At 51.0% G+C, this 17,597-nt stretch overlaps 1 protein-coding gene across 2 annotated transcripts in view; it reads left to right on the forward strand.

The window, feature by feature from the left end:
• CAPZB (capping actin protein of muscle Z-line subunit beta) overlaps positions 1–17,597 on the forward strand; it is a 63,161-nt gene that overhangs the window by 37,255 nt on the left and 8,309 nt on the right. For both annotated transcript variants that reach the window (XM_071575546.1, XM_071575545.1), the window contains exons 4-6: positions 2,404–2,517; positions 14,888–15,029; positions 15,507–15,623. In XM_071575546.1, the coding sequence (XP_071431647.1) occupies positions 2,404–2,517; positions 14,888–15,029; positions 15,507–15,623 (373 nt within the window). The remainder of the gene's footprint in view (positions 1–2,403; positions 2,518–14,887; positions 15,030–15,506; positions 15,624–17,597) is intronic.

The raw sequence follows: 17,597 nt of genomic DNA on the forward strand, positions 1-17,597 counted from the left end.
CATGGAGCCCACCCTGTGCCTGATGCCCACCTTGTCCCCCAGCCCAGAGCACTGAGTGCCACGGCCAGTCCTGCCTTGGGCACCTCCAGGGCTGGGCACTCCATCCCTTCCTGGGCAGCCCCTGCCAGTGCCTGCCCATCCTTTCCAGGCAGCAATTCCTGCTGCTGTGTCCCCTGCCCACCCTTTCCAGGCAGCAATTCCTGCTGCTGTGCCCCTTGCCCACCCTTTCCAGGCAGCAATTCCTGCTCCTGTGCCCCCTGCCCACCCTTTCCAGGCAGCAATTCCTGCTGCTGTGCCCCCTGCCCACCCTTTCCAGGCAGCAATTCCTGCTGCTGTGCCCCCTGCCCACCCTTTCCAGGCAGCAATTCCTGCTGCTGTGCCCCCTGCCCTGCCCTGGCCCAGCCTGAGGCCATGCCCTCTGCTCCTGTCCCTGTGCCCTGGGGCACAGCCCGACCCCCTGTCCCAGCTCCCCCCTCCTGGCAGGAATTGCAGAGCCAGAAGGTGCCCCCTGAGCCTCCTTTGCTCCAGCTGAGCCTCCCCAGCTCCCTCAGCCCCTCCTGCTGCTCCAGCCCCTTCCCTGGGCACCTCCAGCCCCTCCATGTCCTTCCTGAACTGAGGGATCCCCAACTGGACTCAGCACTGGGATGAGGAACCACCCCCTGGAAACATCACTCTGGGTGGATGTGGCACCACAGTTTGGCTTTTCCTGGGGTGTCCCCTTTGGAGTCAGATGTGGTTGGGAGGAGTGGAGGAGCAGAGCCTTGCCTGGTCTTTGTGCTTTGCATCAAAGAGCTGTCAGACCTCACTGCCTTCCATGGGAATCAGGAACAAACAGCTCCTGAGGGAAAAAACCCTTTCCCTGCTCTGCTCTAAGACCTGGCTGGGGGGTTGGAAAGGTGAGGAGGTGCAAGGCAGAGGTACCTTCTGTAACCCAACAGTGCTGTGAGCAGGTTGGTCATTCCAAGGGGAAATGAAAAGCAAAATGCAGGTTTCCAGTGTGGGAATCATAAAAGCCTCAAACAGATGGGCAAAGGGTTCCATTAATCTTTTAATAGCAGATCTTTCATTAAGAGCATGAAAAATCTCTTCCACACCTGCAGAAATCACAGAAAACCTGCAGCTTTACAGCCCCTGGTAAATCCTTCAGACCCTTCAAAGGGTTTCCTGATGTTGTGCTAAAGGCAGAGTTTATTTCAGTGCAGAATAGTGGAGGAGACTTTGGGCCTTGATTGTAGAGGGCAGTGTTTGGCTCAAGTAGTGTCAGATCCCAAATAAACTTACTATTAAAACATCAATATTATTAAATTATTATCTTATTATTAAACAATACATTTGCATGAACATAATTTTATATATTTGATATGAAACAGCTGAGGCCTTGTTTTTGAATATTCAGGAAGGTACAGATTCACACCCAAGAGTGATTATTTATATTATATTAGAGAAATCTGAGGCCAGGGAGTGTTCCCCAGGTGAGCTTTGAGGGTCAGTGGCCCCTTTTCCCGGTGTTTGGAATCACAGAATGTGCCAATTGGAAGGACCCCACAGGGATCCTCGTGTCCCACTGGTTCTGAGGGTGCAGTTTTACAGGTACAGTGCTCTGGGCACCTTCTGGCTTGATTTTGGCAGCTCAGCATCTGCAGATCAGGTCAGATTACACCTTTCAGAGCCACAGAATATCTCTGCAGAGCTGGAAGGGACCCCCAGGGAACGTCCAGTCCCACTCCTGGCCCTGCACAGACACCCCAAAATCCCACCCTGTTCCTGAGAGCATCGCCCGAGCATTGCTGGAGCTCGGGCAGGTTTGGAGCCATGACCAGGGTTTGTCTTGTTGTGTGGCTGTTGTGTTTTCCTGGTCTGACTGTGCCTCCCTGGTCTGACTGTGCCTCCCTGGTCTGACTGTGCTCCCCAGGTGTGACTGTTCTCCCCAGGTGTGACTGTGCTCCCCAGGTCTGACTGTGCTCTCCTGTCTGACTGTTCTCCCCAGGTGTGACTGTTCTCCCCAGGTCCGAGTGTGCTCCCCAGGTCCGAGTGTGCTCCCCAGGTCCGAGTGTGCTCCCCAGATCCGAGTGTGCTCCCCAGAGCTGACTGTTCTCCCCAGGTCCGAGTGTGCTCCCCAGGTCCGAGTGTGCTCCCCAGGTCCGAGTGTGCTCCTCAGGTCCGAGTGTGCTCCCCAGGTGTGACTGTTCTCCCCAGGTGTGACTGACTGTTCTTCCCAGGTGTGACTGACTGTTCTCCCCAGGTGTGACTGTGCTCCCCAGGTCTGACTGTGCTCCCCAGATGTGACTGTTCTCCCCAGGTCTGACTGTGCTCCCCAGGTCCGACTGTGCTCCCCTGTCTGACTGTGCTCCCCAGGTCTGACTGTGCTCCCAGGTCTGACTGTGCTCTCTTGTCTCCTGGCAGGTCTCCCTGGAGCAACAAGTACGACCCTCCGCTGGAGGACGGGGCCATGCCCTCGGCTCGGCTGCGCAAGCTCGAGGTGGAAGCCAACAATGCCTTTGACCAGTACAGAGACTTGTATGTCAGTTCTACCCTCCAGAGCCCTCTCCTTCCTTGTCCCCTCAGCACACACATGGTCACTGCCCCAGGGAGGAGGAGGAGGGGAGGAAGGGCTGAGCTGCTGGTTTAATGCTCCCAAACAGGAGGAAATGTGTCAGCTGATGCTCAGGGCAGATGCTGAGGGTCTTCCCTGTCTCCCTCTAACAGATTGGTGGTGTCTTTGTCCTGGAGTGACCTGTGTTCTCTTTCATCTTTAACTTCAGTCTGGAACCATCTGCATTTTCCATTCCCTCAAGGCTGTGCTCTTAAAAAATCCATATATTCAGCAGCAACTCTCCCATCTTCCAGGGGAATGAGCACTGAGATGCAGAAGCTGGACAGGGATTGATGTCCTTGTGCTGCAGGATGCTTGGCTTAGGCACTGCCTTGTTAAAGAGATGTAAAGCAAAGCAATTTAATAGGGATGTGTAAGATAAATGTAGATTAGGCTTTTTTAAAGCAGCACTAACAAACTGTCTGGGTGACTTTTCAGGTGAACAACTTTCCTAAAAATTGGGGTTGTGCTGGTCTGGCACTGCAGTCAATCCATGGTCTGGAGGTGTAAAGGTGGAGCTGTTGTCTCTGTAGGTTTTCTGAGCAGTGCTGGGATGGAGACAGTAAATCTGGACAGCAAGGGAGTGTTGAAAAGCAAAAGGAACTGGGAAGTTTATCCAGTGCTGAGTTGCTTCCTCACTGGAGGTGTGTGACAGCCATGAACAAGGTGAACAAACTTCTTTGCTGCTTCATGTTCCCCAAAACTGGAGATAAAACACACCCTGAGCTGTAGCTCATCATGTTACAGTGCTGCCAAAAGCACATTCAGGGGAACTTTCCTTGCTGGGTTTTGTGGCTTGTCCAGATGTGTGATGGTCACACTCTTGTTACAGGTATCACATTTTTCCTTCTTTCCATGCATTGTTTCCACAGCCATCCAACCCCTCCTGTAAGGAACAGTTGTTTGGTGTCTGAACTGGCTGGGAGAGAGGAATGTTGCCTGCTCAGCAAAGCCAAGGCTGCAGTTACTCCCCAGATGCAGAACAGACCAGAACCAATAAGTTTTTTAATACCCTTAGATGAAACTGAGGAGGTTTATGAACCCAGAGTTGTCTGGTTAAATCCCACTCTGCTCAGATGACTGTGAAGTCATGGCTGGGTACAATAACTCCTTTAAAAACTCTGTTTGCTGAGAGGGAACCAGGGGCAGGTTAGTCTGAGTGAGGGGAATCTGCTGAGCCCTGCTCAGCTCAGGGTACAGCAGTAACCTCAATATCTTATGTGGGAGAAAAAAGAAGGTGAGATTGTACCAAATTTCATCTTTTGGTTTGTCAGTGCAAGTTTTATAGGCAGGACATGGGAGGGATCCATTTGGTGTCAGCAGCACCAGAGTAGATAAACTCCTCTGTCAGCACAGAACATTTTATGAGCTCAAAAATGGGTGAGAAAAAGGGGACAAGGGTGGCTTGTGCTTTGCTGAGTGCTGTAAAAATTGTGGCATTTGTGGAGAGGATTTGCCAACTTAACCTCAGTGTCCAAAGGGTTCCTTGAGCTTGGAATTGGGAATGATTTGGACTTCACCTCCCACAGAGATGTGGAGAGAAACAGGCAAACAGGCTTTTGTTCTTGCAGTTTCCTTCATAGCACAAGTGGATTTTTGTGTTTTGACAGCAGAGGATTAATTTTTACCTGGAGATCAGAGGGGGCAAGTCCAGAGGGGTAACAAGGGGCAGCTTCTCCCACTGCTGCTCTTGCCAACGTGTCAGGTGGGAGTGACTGCAGCAATCCCTGCCCAGCAGCTGCTGGAACCCCCTGGAGTCTGGATTGGGGGTGGTTGTGGTGGGAATGGGATGGCCATGGCAGGGATGTGATTCCCAGAGTCTGGAAGCTGATGCTGGGAGGGCACTGGGAGGGCAGGAGCTGAAGGTGTCACTGCCCTGCTGCTCTGGCAGCTCCTGGTGCTGGGCAGGGAGGGCAGAGGCATCACCCCAGAGCAGGGGGAGCAGAGCCAGGGTCAGTCCAGGTTTGTGGGACACTTCAGGCTCCTTGGAGGGCATTGCTGTGTCACTCAGAGAGCTGAGTGTCCTGCTGGCAGCCCATGGGATGGATCCTCTGTGGGAATTCTGGGGCATTGGTGGATTTATTCCAGGCTCACCTCCCCAGGAGTGCTGCTCAGTCTCTCAGTGGGGTTGGGTCTCCATTCCCTGAGTCACTGCACTGTGTTTGCCACTTCCCAAGGGATTGGCACCTGCTAGTTCCGAGGGGAACAGCCTGGTGTGGATTTGTTAACAGTTTGTGGGAGTTCATCCAGTTGGATTTGCCTGCTGGGGACCTCAAAGTTTAGTTTTGTCTCCAGAAGCTTTAGTCGCCAGTGCCCTGAGGGACTGCAGTGTGAGAATAAGTCTGGAGAAGGCCTGAAATATTGCAGGGAATCCTTGAAAATCATGGAAGCTGCAGAGGACCCGTTTTAGAGCCCCTTCAGTGCCTGGGGAGGAGTTCTGGGCTGTTCCCAAGTGTCTGTTTTAGTGCAAACTGCCTCTCAGTATCTCTGGAGTTTCCCATCTTTTCTTCCTGCAGGCATATTCCTGTCTCCTTGGGTTAAAGAGGAGTTATCCCAGGTTTCAGTTCCACAACAAACATATTTCTGGGCTATCTGCTTTGCCAAAATCCGTGTTGCTTTCCCAAAAAACAACTGTTCCATTTGGGTCTCCTGCTGCCAGGGCTAACTCAGACACTGCCTGCAGCAATGCCCTGGTATGTTTTTGTTCACTGGGTTATTATTCCCAGATGGAACTCTAATATCTTACACCCCTCAGTTAGAGCCTTGGCTTTCCACTTCCAATATCGTGGAGATAATTCCTTCCCACACATGGTTGTAATTTATTGCCCTTCCCTTGACGTGTGTGTGCACTTGATTGAAATCAAAGCATAATGAGCACCAGGGCATCTGCTTAAACCTCTTCTATTTTAGATCCTGCCTTGCCTTGTTTTGGGTTGGAGATAATCAGGGCTTTAATTAAGTAATCTAATGGCTCTTTGTTGTCTGGAAGAAATAATTTCTGGAGTGATTAAACAGCCCTCCCTGGGGAAGGATGTGCTGATCTGCCTGCAAACAGGATGAGTTTTGGCAACTTTGGACTGGTTTAGTTGGCTGACATGTATTTAGAAAGCTGGTCCTCCCTTCTTTTTTCTTGGCTTAAATTGGATTTGTTGGTGCTTTTGATTTTTAACAACTTTAAAACAAGATAAAACACTCCTCTTAATCGTTGTGCTCCTGAAAATGTTTGTGTTGATCAAGGTTTTGAGTTCCCTCAGCAGAGGAAGCAGCGAAGCCTTTGAACTTCTGCTTCTGTCCATGTTTTGATGTTGATCCATTTCCAGTTTGTTGTGTTAGAGCTCTGGACCTGGAATTTGGTGGGAGCAGGAGGAGGTCTGGGAGAGGATTGACCTCTGGAATGTTTCTGTTGTGTGTAATCCTTTTATTATTGAGTTTTGGTTGGAATCTGGGCCGGCCCAGCCAGTCCCTGTGGTGCTGGAGGTGCAGCCCTGCCAGCCAAGCACCTGCAGGGGCTTTGGGAGCCCAAACTGGGCACCCACCACCCTCCTGTGCTCTGCTGGAGGAGGGAGGGGAGGGACAGGCTGCAGGAACTCCTGTGTGGTGCCTCACAGGGTTGAGGAGCTTCTTTAGGCCCTGCCACAGAGTCCCAGTGACAGAGGAGTTTGCCCTTTGTTTTTAGAGCGCTCAGGGCTGACTTTAACTTTCATTTCTAATTATTGTGTTTAATCTCCTGGAACAGCCTTGCTTTGCTGAGCCTCAGGGCTGTCTCAGTGTGAGTGACTCCTGCCCCTGCCCCCTGTGCCACCCTCTGCACCCAGTGTGGCCACCTGGCCTGAGAGCTGCTGCATCTTCCCCTTTTTAGCTCTTTTTACCTTTAAACTGTTGCTTGGCTTTCCCTTCTGAGCTCTTTTTACCTTTGAACTGCTGCATGGCCTTCCCTTCTGAGCTCTTTTTACCTTTTTCCTTCCTTAATTTTGGACTGTTCTGAACCACCTTTGACACTTTCCTTCATCCACTTGTCTTTATGAGAAAAAGATGGAAGTCTCACTTAGTGCTGCCCTTGGGCTGTAAGTGTTTCAAAGTTCTGCTCCAGTGTCATCTCATTCCTCCTTCCCTGCCTTTGACTCTCCCTTTTCCTGCTCTCACAGAGCAGCAGTGGAGTCCATGCCAGTTCAGGAAATGCTCTGCACTTCTCCCAAGGTTGGCAGCACTTGCTGTGTTTACCTGTTGGACCAAATTTGATTTATTTTGTGCACGGAATTGCTCTGATTGCACCACATGAAGGAGAGCACCAGATGGAAGAGGTGTGGGTTTGGTTTCAGCACATCCTGCCCTGGCACAGGGTGCCCAGAGAAGCTGTGGCTGCCCCTGGATCCCTGGAAGTGCCCAAGGCCAGGTTGGATGAGGTTTGGAGCTCAAAGTGTCCAGGCAGCTGTGAGCTTTTTAAATCAGCCTCGTGCCTGTGTTTAGATGTAACCCCCAGTCTGCCTAAAGCAGAGACCCCTGGAAAGCTTTGAAGTGCCTTTATTGCCCTGAGCTCCCTGTTCTTCATTACTGGCCCAGCCCTTTGTGCTGCTTTCCCTGCCATGGCAGTTCCTGGGCCCTCCACAGCAGATTGGAGCCAGATGCATTTGTTGTGCATCCAGCGCTGAGGAAACATCCCTGAGCCCCTCCCTGCTGGCTGGGCTTGGCACCACAGCCTGTGACATCAGCACTGTGTCACCTGGGACATTCCTGCCTCGGGTCAGGCTGGTAAGGGCGAGGTGAAGTGTCCTCAGACAGATCCAAAGCACCCAGACCTTCCCTGCCTTCATGTCTGTGCTTCCAAACTCACAGCCAGGATGTTTTCCCCAGGTCTAAACCACCCAGACCTTCCCTGCCTTCATGTCTGTGCTTCCAAACTCACAGCCAGGATGTTTTCCCCAGGTCTAAACCACCCAGACCTTCCCTGCCTTCATGTCTGTGCTTCCAAACTCACAGCCAGGATGTTTTCCTGAGATCTGAACCACCCAGACCTTCCCTGCCTTCATGTCTGTGCTTCCAAACTCACAGCCAGGATGTTTTCCTGAGATCTGAACCACCCAGACCTTCCCTGCCTTCATGTCTGTGCTTCCAAACTCACAGCCAGGATGTTTTCCTGAGATCTAAACCACCCAGACCTTCCCTGCCTTCATTTCATGTCTGTGCTTCCAAACTCACAGCCAGGATGTTTTCCCCAGGTCTGAACCACCCAGACCTTCCCTGCCTTCATGTCTGTGCTTCCAAACTCACAGCCAGGATGTTTTCCCCAGGTCTGAACCACCCAGACCTTCCCTGCCTTCATGTCTGTGCTTCCAAACTCACAACCAGGATGTTTCCCCAGGTCTGAACCACCCAGACCTTCCCTGCCTTCATGTCTGTGCTTCCAAACTCACAGCCAGGATGTTTTCCCCAGGTCTGAACCACCCAGACCTTCCCTGCCTTCATGTCTGTGCTTCCAAACTCACAGCCAGGATGTTTTCCCCAGGTCTGAACCACCCAGACCTTCCCTGCCTTCATGTCTGTGCTTCCAAACTCACAGCCAGGATGTTTTCCCCAGGTCTGAACCACCCAGACCTTCCCTGCCTTCATGTCTGTGCTTCCAAACTCACAGCCAGGATGTTTTCCTGAGATCTAAACCACCCAGACCTTCCCTGCCTTCATGTCTGTGCTTCCATACTCACAGCCAGGATGTTTTCCCAAGGAAATGATTGAGATCTAGGAGTGAGCAGAGCAGTGTTGGCATCCCCTCCCTGACACCCCTGGGCAGCTCAGCACTGAAACCAGAATTAGTGGTGAAGTTGGTGGTGTCTGTGGCACAGACTGGAGCAAACAGCTGCACTGCCCATGCTGCAAAACTGAACTAGTTGCTTTTCATCTGCTTCTGTCATGCTGGAAAACTGAATTAGTTGCTTTGCATGTGACTTTTTTTCCTTTGGGTGCCTCATTTTGTACACTCTGCATTCCTCTCCTCTGAACTGAAGGTCCTGGGTGGAGGAGGAGTTTTTTCCCTGGGGTTCCCACGGTTCTCTGTGATTACATAAAAGCTGAACTCTGCAGAGGGAAAGCCTGGATTAGGAGGTCAGCACTGATGATGCAGCACTATCCTCAAACACCACTCTCTGCAGGCTTTCAATCCCCAGTAAGAAATTACTTACATGCTTCCAAAAAGGAGGCTCAATTTCAGGATGTCAGTTTATTGGGATCTGGAATTTTTCGAACTGGTTATCTCTGGCAGTGCATCCTGTTGTGTGTCCAGGAATTTTCCTCGTGCTCTCCCAAGTGCTTGGTGTTGTAATGGTGAAAATTGAGGAGAGACAAATGACAGGCTTGGTTTGGGGTGTCTGATGTGAGATGGCACTTGGAATCTGCTGCCTGCACTGACCTGGCCCAACTTGCACCTCACAGAGGGTTCCTGCTCTCTCCTGCCCTCCTGTCCATGTTGGAATTCCAGAGCCTGGGAGGTGCCAGGCTGGGTGGGTGAAGTTCTGTGCTGTCTGTGCTGGGCCAGGGCTGGGCACAGGGAAGGGTTTGGAGCTTCCTGGTGGTCACTGAACCTTTGGATGTTACAGTGACCCTTTTTCTCTCTTTTTAGGTGGCTCATGGAGCCCTTTCCAGGTGGGATTAGTCCTTGTCTTCCATCTGCCAAGAGCAGTTGGATGGGGAGGAAAATGTGAGCAGTTTCCATTAAAGAATGGGAGGTGCTGGAAAGCACAAACTGGGAGGTACTGGGAGGTTTCCAGCCCTCAGGATCCCATTGTTTGGGCACTGCTTTCCTTCCATGCTGAGCTCCTGCACTTCACACTCTGCTGCTCAGTTTGAGTCATCCCAGTGCTCCAGATGTTGCTTTTAAGTCCCACTGGCAGTGAAGTCCCACATAGCTAAGAGGATTGGTATGTCTGCTCCAGGCAGCTCTGCACCTGCCTGTGCTGGGGAGAATTCCTGCCAAATACCTGTGCAGAGCCCCCAGGCACAGCTCGGGCTGTTCTTCAGGTGGGCTGTGTCAGACATTGTACCTTCTGTGCTCCTGTCAGCCCATTTTCCCTCATGGAACAGCCAATTAACCAGAGGCACCTCTTTGTTTTTCTTGAAGCAAACAGGCCTTGGGGGCCAATCCCCTCTCCAAACACTTCCCTGGGTTTGGAAATCCCACTGTCTGGGGGAGGGTGAGCTCTAATGGAGTGATCAGGGAGATGTATTTTCTCCTGGGATGGAGCAGTGGATTTTTTGGGAGTGATTCCCCAAATCCAGGCCTTGGATAATGTGCCGTGGATCCATAAGGGTTCAATCAGTGCCATTGTTGGCAGAGGAGGAGGAGAGAGGAATTGTAAATCCTCTGGTGGATTTACTTCTCCTCAGCACTGGGAGAGGTGTCACATCCTGGTGTGTTGTGGGACCAACCTTGTATCAAAGAACAGGCTCTGAAGAGGCTCAGCCACAGCTGGGTGGAGGGTACAGACAACAGGATTATTGAGGGACAGCTCTGATCCCCTGAGGAATTTCTCTCCCTCAGCTGAGGTGTGGAACTGCAGGGGGTTTGTTGAACACTTTGTGCTTTGGCTCTGGTGGAAGGAGAATTCCTGAAATCTGCCACTTCCTTCCTCTTTGTGTTGTGGTTCCTGTGCTGGTTTGAGGTGAGAGGGGGCAGAGACAGGGGGAGGACTCTGAGAGTTGTGCCAAGTCACTTGCCATTCCACTCACCTGTTTCCAAAGCATTGGGATGTTTTCTGCCTCACCTCGTGGTTTAGGGGATGTTTTGGGGATGGCTCTGGTCATTGTCCTCCTGTAAAAACACGTGGAGCTGAATCCTCACCCTTTTCCTTGGGGGAGGATCTTTAAATCCCACTTTTCTTGGAAGTCTGTTGATCTGAGTGGCTGGAGAGGTTTCCCTTTCCATGCAGAACTTCTGTAGCTGGAAGAAATAACTCGGTGACCTTTAGGGAATAAAGTAAAACATCTTTTTCAGCTTTAAAGGAGCCAGTGTGAAACCTGTGGAGCCCTTTGGAAGGCTGAGGAGGTTCCAGGTGGTGGTACTTCTGCATCAGGGTTCTCAGAGCCAGAAGCCACAGACTTTTTGTCTCTGGCTCTCAGCAACTCCCTGGAAAACACACAAAATGTTTTTATGGATGAGTGATCTGGTTCTGAAGTGTTACTGAAGGGCAGAGCTTGGTTTTATTGCTGGCTGGTGGAAACTCATTTTCTCCATCCAGGATCTGTTTGAGGGGCTGGGGAGCAGCAGAGAGGGATGGGGAAAGTCGGTGGGAAACAAAGGGATTGATGGGAGCCCCTTGCTGAGCCCTGAGCTGGAGAGTGGGGGATTTCCTGCCCCATCACAGCCCTGCAAGTGAGGGCTTTGTTCTGGCCACAGCCTCTATTTCACAGGCACAACTTGGGCTCCTCAGACAAGTTTCCATCCTGTGTCCCCTCCCACTTCGACTTCAAACACTTCATAAAGCTTTGGATCACTCTTAGCTTCAATATTTCCTTTTCTTCTTGAGTTTGTAAAGTAGGTCAGTCTTCAGTGTGACTTTTTTCTGTCAAACAGCTTTTTCCAGGTCTGTGGCTGAGCAGCAACGGATGTGAAACTTCAGGGTTTGATCACAAGGTTAAAGCTGTAATTGATGGTGAGGGAGCTGCTGCTCTGAGTTCTGCAGGGACAGGGGGTGATGGTGTTGGGCTTTACACCTTCCAGGCACCTTCCTGGGCAACCTTACAAAGGGATTTTCCCAGAGGTGGGACAGCCCTGGCTGCCCTTGGACCGGGATGTCCCTTGGTCTGTTTGGCCTCTTCAGGACCTTCCAGCCCAGCTGTGGTATCATTTGGCATGTTTTGGTTGGTAACTGAGGGATGTGACAACCATAAAACAACATTTTAATTGTTTTATAACAAACTTTGGCCTGTAGGTAAACCCAGACTGATCCTGAGTGGAACATCCTGGATTGATCCGTGTCCTTTGGGGAGCAACTGCTCTGAGTTGCTGTCCTTGGGAATGGCTTGTCCCTTGGGGATGTTCCTGAGGGACCCCAATTTGAATTCCTGTCTCCTCAGACCTCTTGGACATCCCCAAAGTGTCTCCTGATTCCTTGGATTCTTTGGGAGGGGCCAGTTGTAGTGACTGGGGGGTCAGTCTCTGCTCCCAGGTAACAGGCTGGGAGGAAACGGCCTCAGGTTGCACCAGGGGAGGTTTGGATTGGAAATGAGGATAAAATGTTCATGGGAAGGATTGTAAATCATGGGAATGGGCTGCCCAGGGAGTGGGGGAGTCACCAACCCTGGAATTGTTCCAAAAACACGTGGCTGTGGCACTTGGGGACGTGGGTTGGTGGTGATTGATGATGGTGCTCCGTGATCTCCAACACCTTTTCCAGCCTTAATTCTGTGATTGAAGCTTCCAAAAAACACAGGGTGCCTTTTCCAGCTGCTGTTGTGCAGGAGGATGATGCTCCAGGAGCTGGGACATCCAGAACAGGCTGTGCAGGAAGGAGATGTCAATCCAGGACCTTTGTGGAGCTTTCCAGGTGTTTTGCTGCAGCTCCTGGGTGTGACTTTGGGGCTCTGCTCTGCTTTGCCCTCCCACTTCTTTCTTTCCCTCCTGGAACCTTTTCCAACCTGGTTCCTCTCCTGCCTGGACTTTCATCAGTGCTGCTTATCAGTCTGTGGTTTCCTGGAGTTGGTCCAGCCTTCCTGCAGCAAATCCAAGTTCATGGATGTGGATTTCAAGCCCTGCCAATCCATCTGTCATCCCATTTTCCCTCATGGAACAGCCAATTAACTGGGGGCACCTCTTTGTTTTCCTTGAAGCAAACAGGTCTTGGGGAACATTCCCCTCTGCAAACACTTCCCTGGGTTTGGAAATCCCACTGTCTGGGGGAGGGTGAGCTCCAATGGAGTGATCAGGGATTTTCTCCTGGGAAGGAGCAGTGGATTTTTTGGGAGTGATTCCCCAAATCCAGGCCTTGGATAACGTGCTGTGGATCCATAAGGGTTCAATCAGTGCCATTGTTGTTCCAGCCTCCAGATCCTGGATCTGGCCATGGCAAAGCAGCTTTATTGGAAGAGCATGTTGGTGTTTAAAACAATATTAATGCTGTGTTTGATTCATTAAGCTCAGAAAGGCCACGGGAAGCGTTTCCATGTGTGGCTGTTGGGTCTGGCGGGAGGTTCTTCTCAGGGTTTTATGTGGTTTCAGACAACATTTTAGCACATTCTTAAAATACCCACAAAAGCCTTTATGTAAAATCTCATAAAGGTGAACCACATAAAAATGATCTTTTTTTTTTTTTTCCCCCTGTTTCATGTCATTAGGATCAAAGTACAGTAGGTAAGAATAAATTTCCCCAAGCCTTGTTTGGGTCTCTCTCTTAATTAACATTTCGTGCTCGTAGGAAGGTCGTAAAGTTGGTAATGGGGAACTGTCTGTACACTCTGTGATGTGCTCAGGGCTGCCAGTCCCTGCTGAGTGGATTCACTCAGTCTCTATATTAAGAAGACTGTATTATATGTATATATTTTAAGCACTCTTGGTCTGAAAATGGGCAGTAACTTCCTTTGAAGGGAAGGGTCAGTTCAGCTGGGCCTGGGCTTTGCTGCAGGACTGGAGTTCCCATTAACTGCATGACCCAAACCCACCTGTGGGTGCCCCAGGGGGTGTGAAAGGTGTTTGCTGCTTTGGGGCTGGAGTTTCCCTGGCCTGCTGAGGAGCAAAGGGCTCTCCTTTCCCACTGGTGTATTGGCAGTGGTTGATCAATGGCTTGGGGTGTTCCTGTTGGTCACTGAACTGCCCAGCAGAGCCACCCATTGAAAATAAAGCACTTTGGGGGGTTGGTGTGAAGGGGTTTGCCCTTCCTGAGGTCAGCACTGGTGTGGGGACAGACTTGGATGTCTGGAATTAAAGGGGATTGGGGCTCACTGGAGTGGTCTGAGAGCAGAGGATGTGCTGGGAGTTACTCCTGTCACTGCATTCACTTCCCAGTGGCCTTTCTCCTGACTTTTGGAAGTGTCCTTGGATCCCCTTGGATCCACAGAGCTTCAGCCTGACACATGGAGCCCACAGTGCACAGTAAATTGGATTGTGAGGGTTATTCCCAACTGGCTGTGCTTGGGAAGGGGAGGAGCACAAAGGTGGGAGGGTCACTGAGTGACCCTTTGCTGCAGGAGAGGAGGGACAGGGTCACCTGGAGCTCTGTGTGACACTCAGAGGCAGGAATGGAGCCCATTCTGATGTCCCTGAGCTGCTGGGAAGGGTCAGGCCTGGCAGCTCCTGCTGCCTTTGGGTGCTGAGCTCTTGCTCTGCTCCAGACAGTGACAAATCCCTGACAACCAAAATCACTGTCACTGCTGATCTGCCTCAGCTCAGCTCTCATCTCCTCCTCCCACGTGGTCATTCTGTGAGTTCACCACCCAGATCTGGGAGTTGTGTGCCATCCAACAGCATTCCCTTTGCCTTCCTCTTTGGTAACTTGGGAATGGAACCAGTGGAGCCCTGTGGGTTCCAGTTTTCTAGAAGCCACAATCTCTCCTTTTGCATCTTTCTTCCAGCAGTGTTGGGTTGTTTCCCATTATTTGAAGGTGGATTTTCCACCTGGCACAGGGAGGGCCCAGCACTGGTGTCACCCAAAGGGTCTGGGCTCTGCTGGTGGAGTTACTCTGGTAGTTTTTTGGCTGTACTTTTATCTCCCAGAAACCTGAGATTCAGGCAAGTCTGGCTTGTTGTATCCCACAGGTGGAGCTGGAATAGTGAAACCTCCCCACATCCCTTCCTTTCTGGTTCCAGTTCAGCTCCTTTGCACTAAATCAATAAAGGAGCTTCACACAAACTTGAGCCAACAGCAGAAAGCTGCTCACTTGCTCCCTTTTGTCTTAATTAGTGAACTTTGTTGTAAAGAACTTCCAGACTTTGCCAATAGCGAGGGAAAAGGAGGGAAAAAAAGACCAAACTGTAAAATAAAGCCTCACTCAGCCCACTTTGTAGCTTGTGCTTTTAGCAGCTGCTGTGGTTAATTGGAATCAGAGGAATTGTTTGCCTGAGTCCTGTAGGAGTCTGTGAGCAGCTCTGCTTTCATGCTCCTTGGGAGAAATGTGCAGGTCTTTTTGTAATTAGTCTCTGCATTATAAAGTGGTTGGAACTGCTGTGTGTGACTGGTGAGGCTGTGCTGTCTTAGACTTAAAAATAATCTTTATTAGGACACAGAAATCCTGCTGATTTAAGGTTATTGTTGGTCCCTGACTCTGGCTTGGGCCCTGCTGGTTTTTCACATTCCTCTGGCTCTGCTCCCACAGGTATTTTGAAGGTGGAGTCTCCTCTGTCTACCTCTGGGATCTGGATCACGGCTTTGCCGGGGTGATCCTCATCAAGAAAGCTGGAGATGGATCAAAGAAGATTAAGGGATGTTGGGATTCCATCCACGTGGTGGAGGTTCAGGTACAGCCCCTGGGGCAGCTGAGACACCCCTTGGGAACAACCCCCAGTGGATTGCAGCCCATTAAGGAGCACAGGTGTTCCCTGAACAAGGCCAGGCTGTGGCAGGGCTGCAAACCTCCCCTGCTCAGGCTGGAAACTGCCCTGGGGCTCTTTGGATGGAGATAAGTCAGGGCTGGAATCAAACAGAATCCCAGAAGAATTGAAGGCATGTTGCTTTCTGTGCATGTGAGCCTGAGATTATTATTTTTTTTAACATAAAGGACTACAGATAAATATCACTAATTAGGTAATAAAAACAAGGTAATAGGAGGGTGAGTTGCTGTGACTGGAGTTGCTTTGGAAAATTAGAGGAATGTGCACACTTGGAATTGCTGTTAAGCAGCAGCCTGTGCTGTGAGTGGGGTTGGACTCACTGTCCTGTTGCTGTGGGGTCTTTGTGGGGTTTTGGGGGGATTTTAACCCTTTGTGTCCTTGCAGGAGAAGTCCAGTGGCCGCACTGCCCATTACAAACTGACCTCCACGGTGATGCTGTGGCTGCAGACCAACAAAACTGGCTCTGGCACCATGAACCTGGGGGGGAGCCTCACCAGGCAGGTGAGTCTGGGCCCTGGGCACTCCCAGAGCTGCCTCCCCTCCCTCCCAGGAGCCCCAGGGAGGCCCAGAGTTTGGGAGGTGTTGGGTAAACACCCTCCTGGTGCAGCCCAGGGGGTGGGAAATGCAGAGAGTCCCAGCCAGAGACCCCCCTGAGCTCTGCCTGGCAGCAAGTGGGGCTTGCAGTTAAAAATACAAAACATCCAGCAGCAGTTTGGACTTGCTTTTGAGTCTTAGTTTGTCTTTGGGTATCCCTCAATTTTTATACTGCAGGTGTTTTTTCTCTGTAAGATTTGCCCACCCTCTTACTGGAAGGTTCCAGTAGGATTATAAAAATACAAGGTGACCTCTTTTGTTCTGTGTCTCCTTTCTCAGCCAGCCAAAGCCACTGTGAGCAAACCTGTGTTTGGCACTGACTGACTGCAGGATTCTCCTCTCCTTAAACACATCACTTGTCTTTTAGTGTTTTTCTTCAGCATTTTCTTCAGTATTTTCCTCCTGCAGTGCCAGGACACTAATTTTAAAAAAATCTAAAAAAAAAAAAAGATAAATTTCTCCTAAACATTTGGGGTTTTAGTATCCTTTAATATTTTCCTTCTGCAGTAGCAGGAGACTGATTAAAAAAAAAACCTCCTAAAAAAAGATAAATCTAAACATTTAGTGGTTTTGTGGCAGTGTTAATTACTTTGACTTCCTCTTGAGAGCTGTTTTTCCCCAGGAAGGTGCCAGGCTGGTGGGAATTTGGGCTGTGCATCCTTGGAGGAGGAGCTGCTGCCCCTCCAGGCACCTGCCAGGGCTCTGGGGCTGCCTGAGCTCGGGCTGTGCCAGTCCCTGACTGAGCAGGGTCGTAAACCCTGGAGGACAGGAGGCACATTGTGAGGTCAGGAGTGACTGCAGGAGGGACTGGCAGCAGCTAAAACTGCTTTATGAGCCTTCCCAGGGCACACTGAGGCTTTTCCACACAAAGCACAAAGCGGAGTCTGTTCAAACCCTCCTGGTTTTGTGCAGGTCTGAGCCAGGCCCAGGCCAGCAGGGTCTGTGAGTGCAGAGGGACTGAGCTTGGGTTGCTCCCAGAGCCTGTGCCTGGGTGATTTTCCTTTCCAGATTGTTGTTGACTCACACAAGAAGCTGATGGAAAAGCAGAGGAAGGAAAAAAGCATCTGGAGACAGTTTAGAGCTGTTTTTTTCCTGCCTCTTCCAAACTTTGCAGTAATTACACCCGAGTTATGGTGACCTGGTCAAGTCTTTAATCCCAGCCCTGGCTAAGGCTGAACCCAGAGCTGGGAAGTGCAGGCCAAGGGAAACAGGGGCCTGGGCAGGGTGGGTGTCCTCAGCACACCTTGGCCTGAGCTGCTGGGCCCTGTTCTCACTCCACAGGATGCTGGAGAAGAAATTTTTGGTGGAACTGGAGGCAGAAAGTGGCTCTGGCTGAGCTCAGAGGTTCCCTCAGGCTGCACTTTTCCTCAGGGGAAGAGCAGCTGTTTGGTCCTGTTTGATGCTCTTTAAGCAGAGGATGTTCAGGGTGCCCCTTTGTGGCAAACATCCAACCTGGGTGGGTTTGTGAGCACTCCCTGCAAAGCCAGAGGAGCAGGTGCCTCTCTGGGGTGTCCTGGAGCACAAAGTCCTGGGTGTGTTTCCTGCCCCGAGGAGCTGCAGGTTTGCTGAGGAAGGAGCTGCCTCCAAACCTGCAGTTTATTTACAGCTGGAGATGTGGGAAGGGGAGGATACAAAGTTGGAGGGATGTGAGGCCTGAGCTTTGGGGTTAAAGCAGCTCAGATGGGGGTTGGATTTGAACCTGAGACTCTCCAGTGGAGACAGAAGGTGTTGCAGAGCTGGGTGAAGGCTGAGCTGGGCCAACAGAGCCATCCCTGGATGCAGAGGGATGTTCCCTGGATGGAGAGGGATGTTCCCTGGATGGAGAGGGATGTTCCCTGGATGGAGAGGGATGTTCCCTGGATGGAGAGGGGTGTTCCCTGG

Source organism: Pithys albifrons, chromosome 22 (genome assembly GCF_047495875.1).
Source record: "Pithys albifrons albifrons isolate INPA30051 chromosome 22, PitAlb_v1, whole genome shotgun sequence".
NCBI classification, from domain to species: Eukaryota; Metazoa; Chordata; class Aves; order Passeriformes; family Thamnophilidae; genus Pithys; species Pithys albifrons.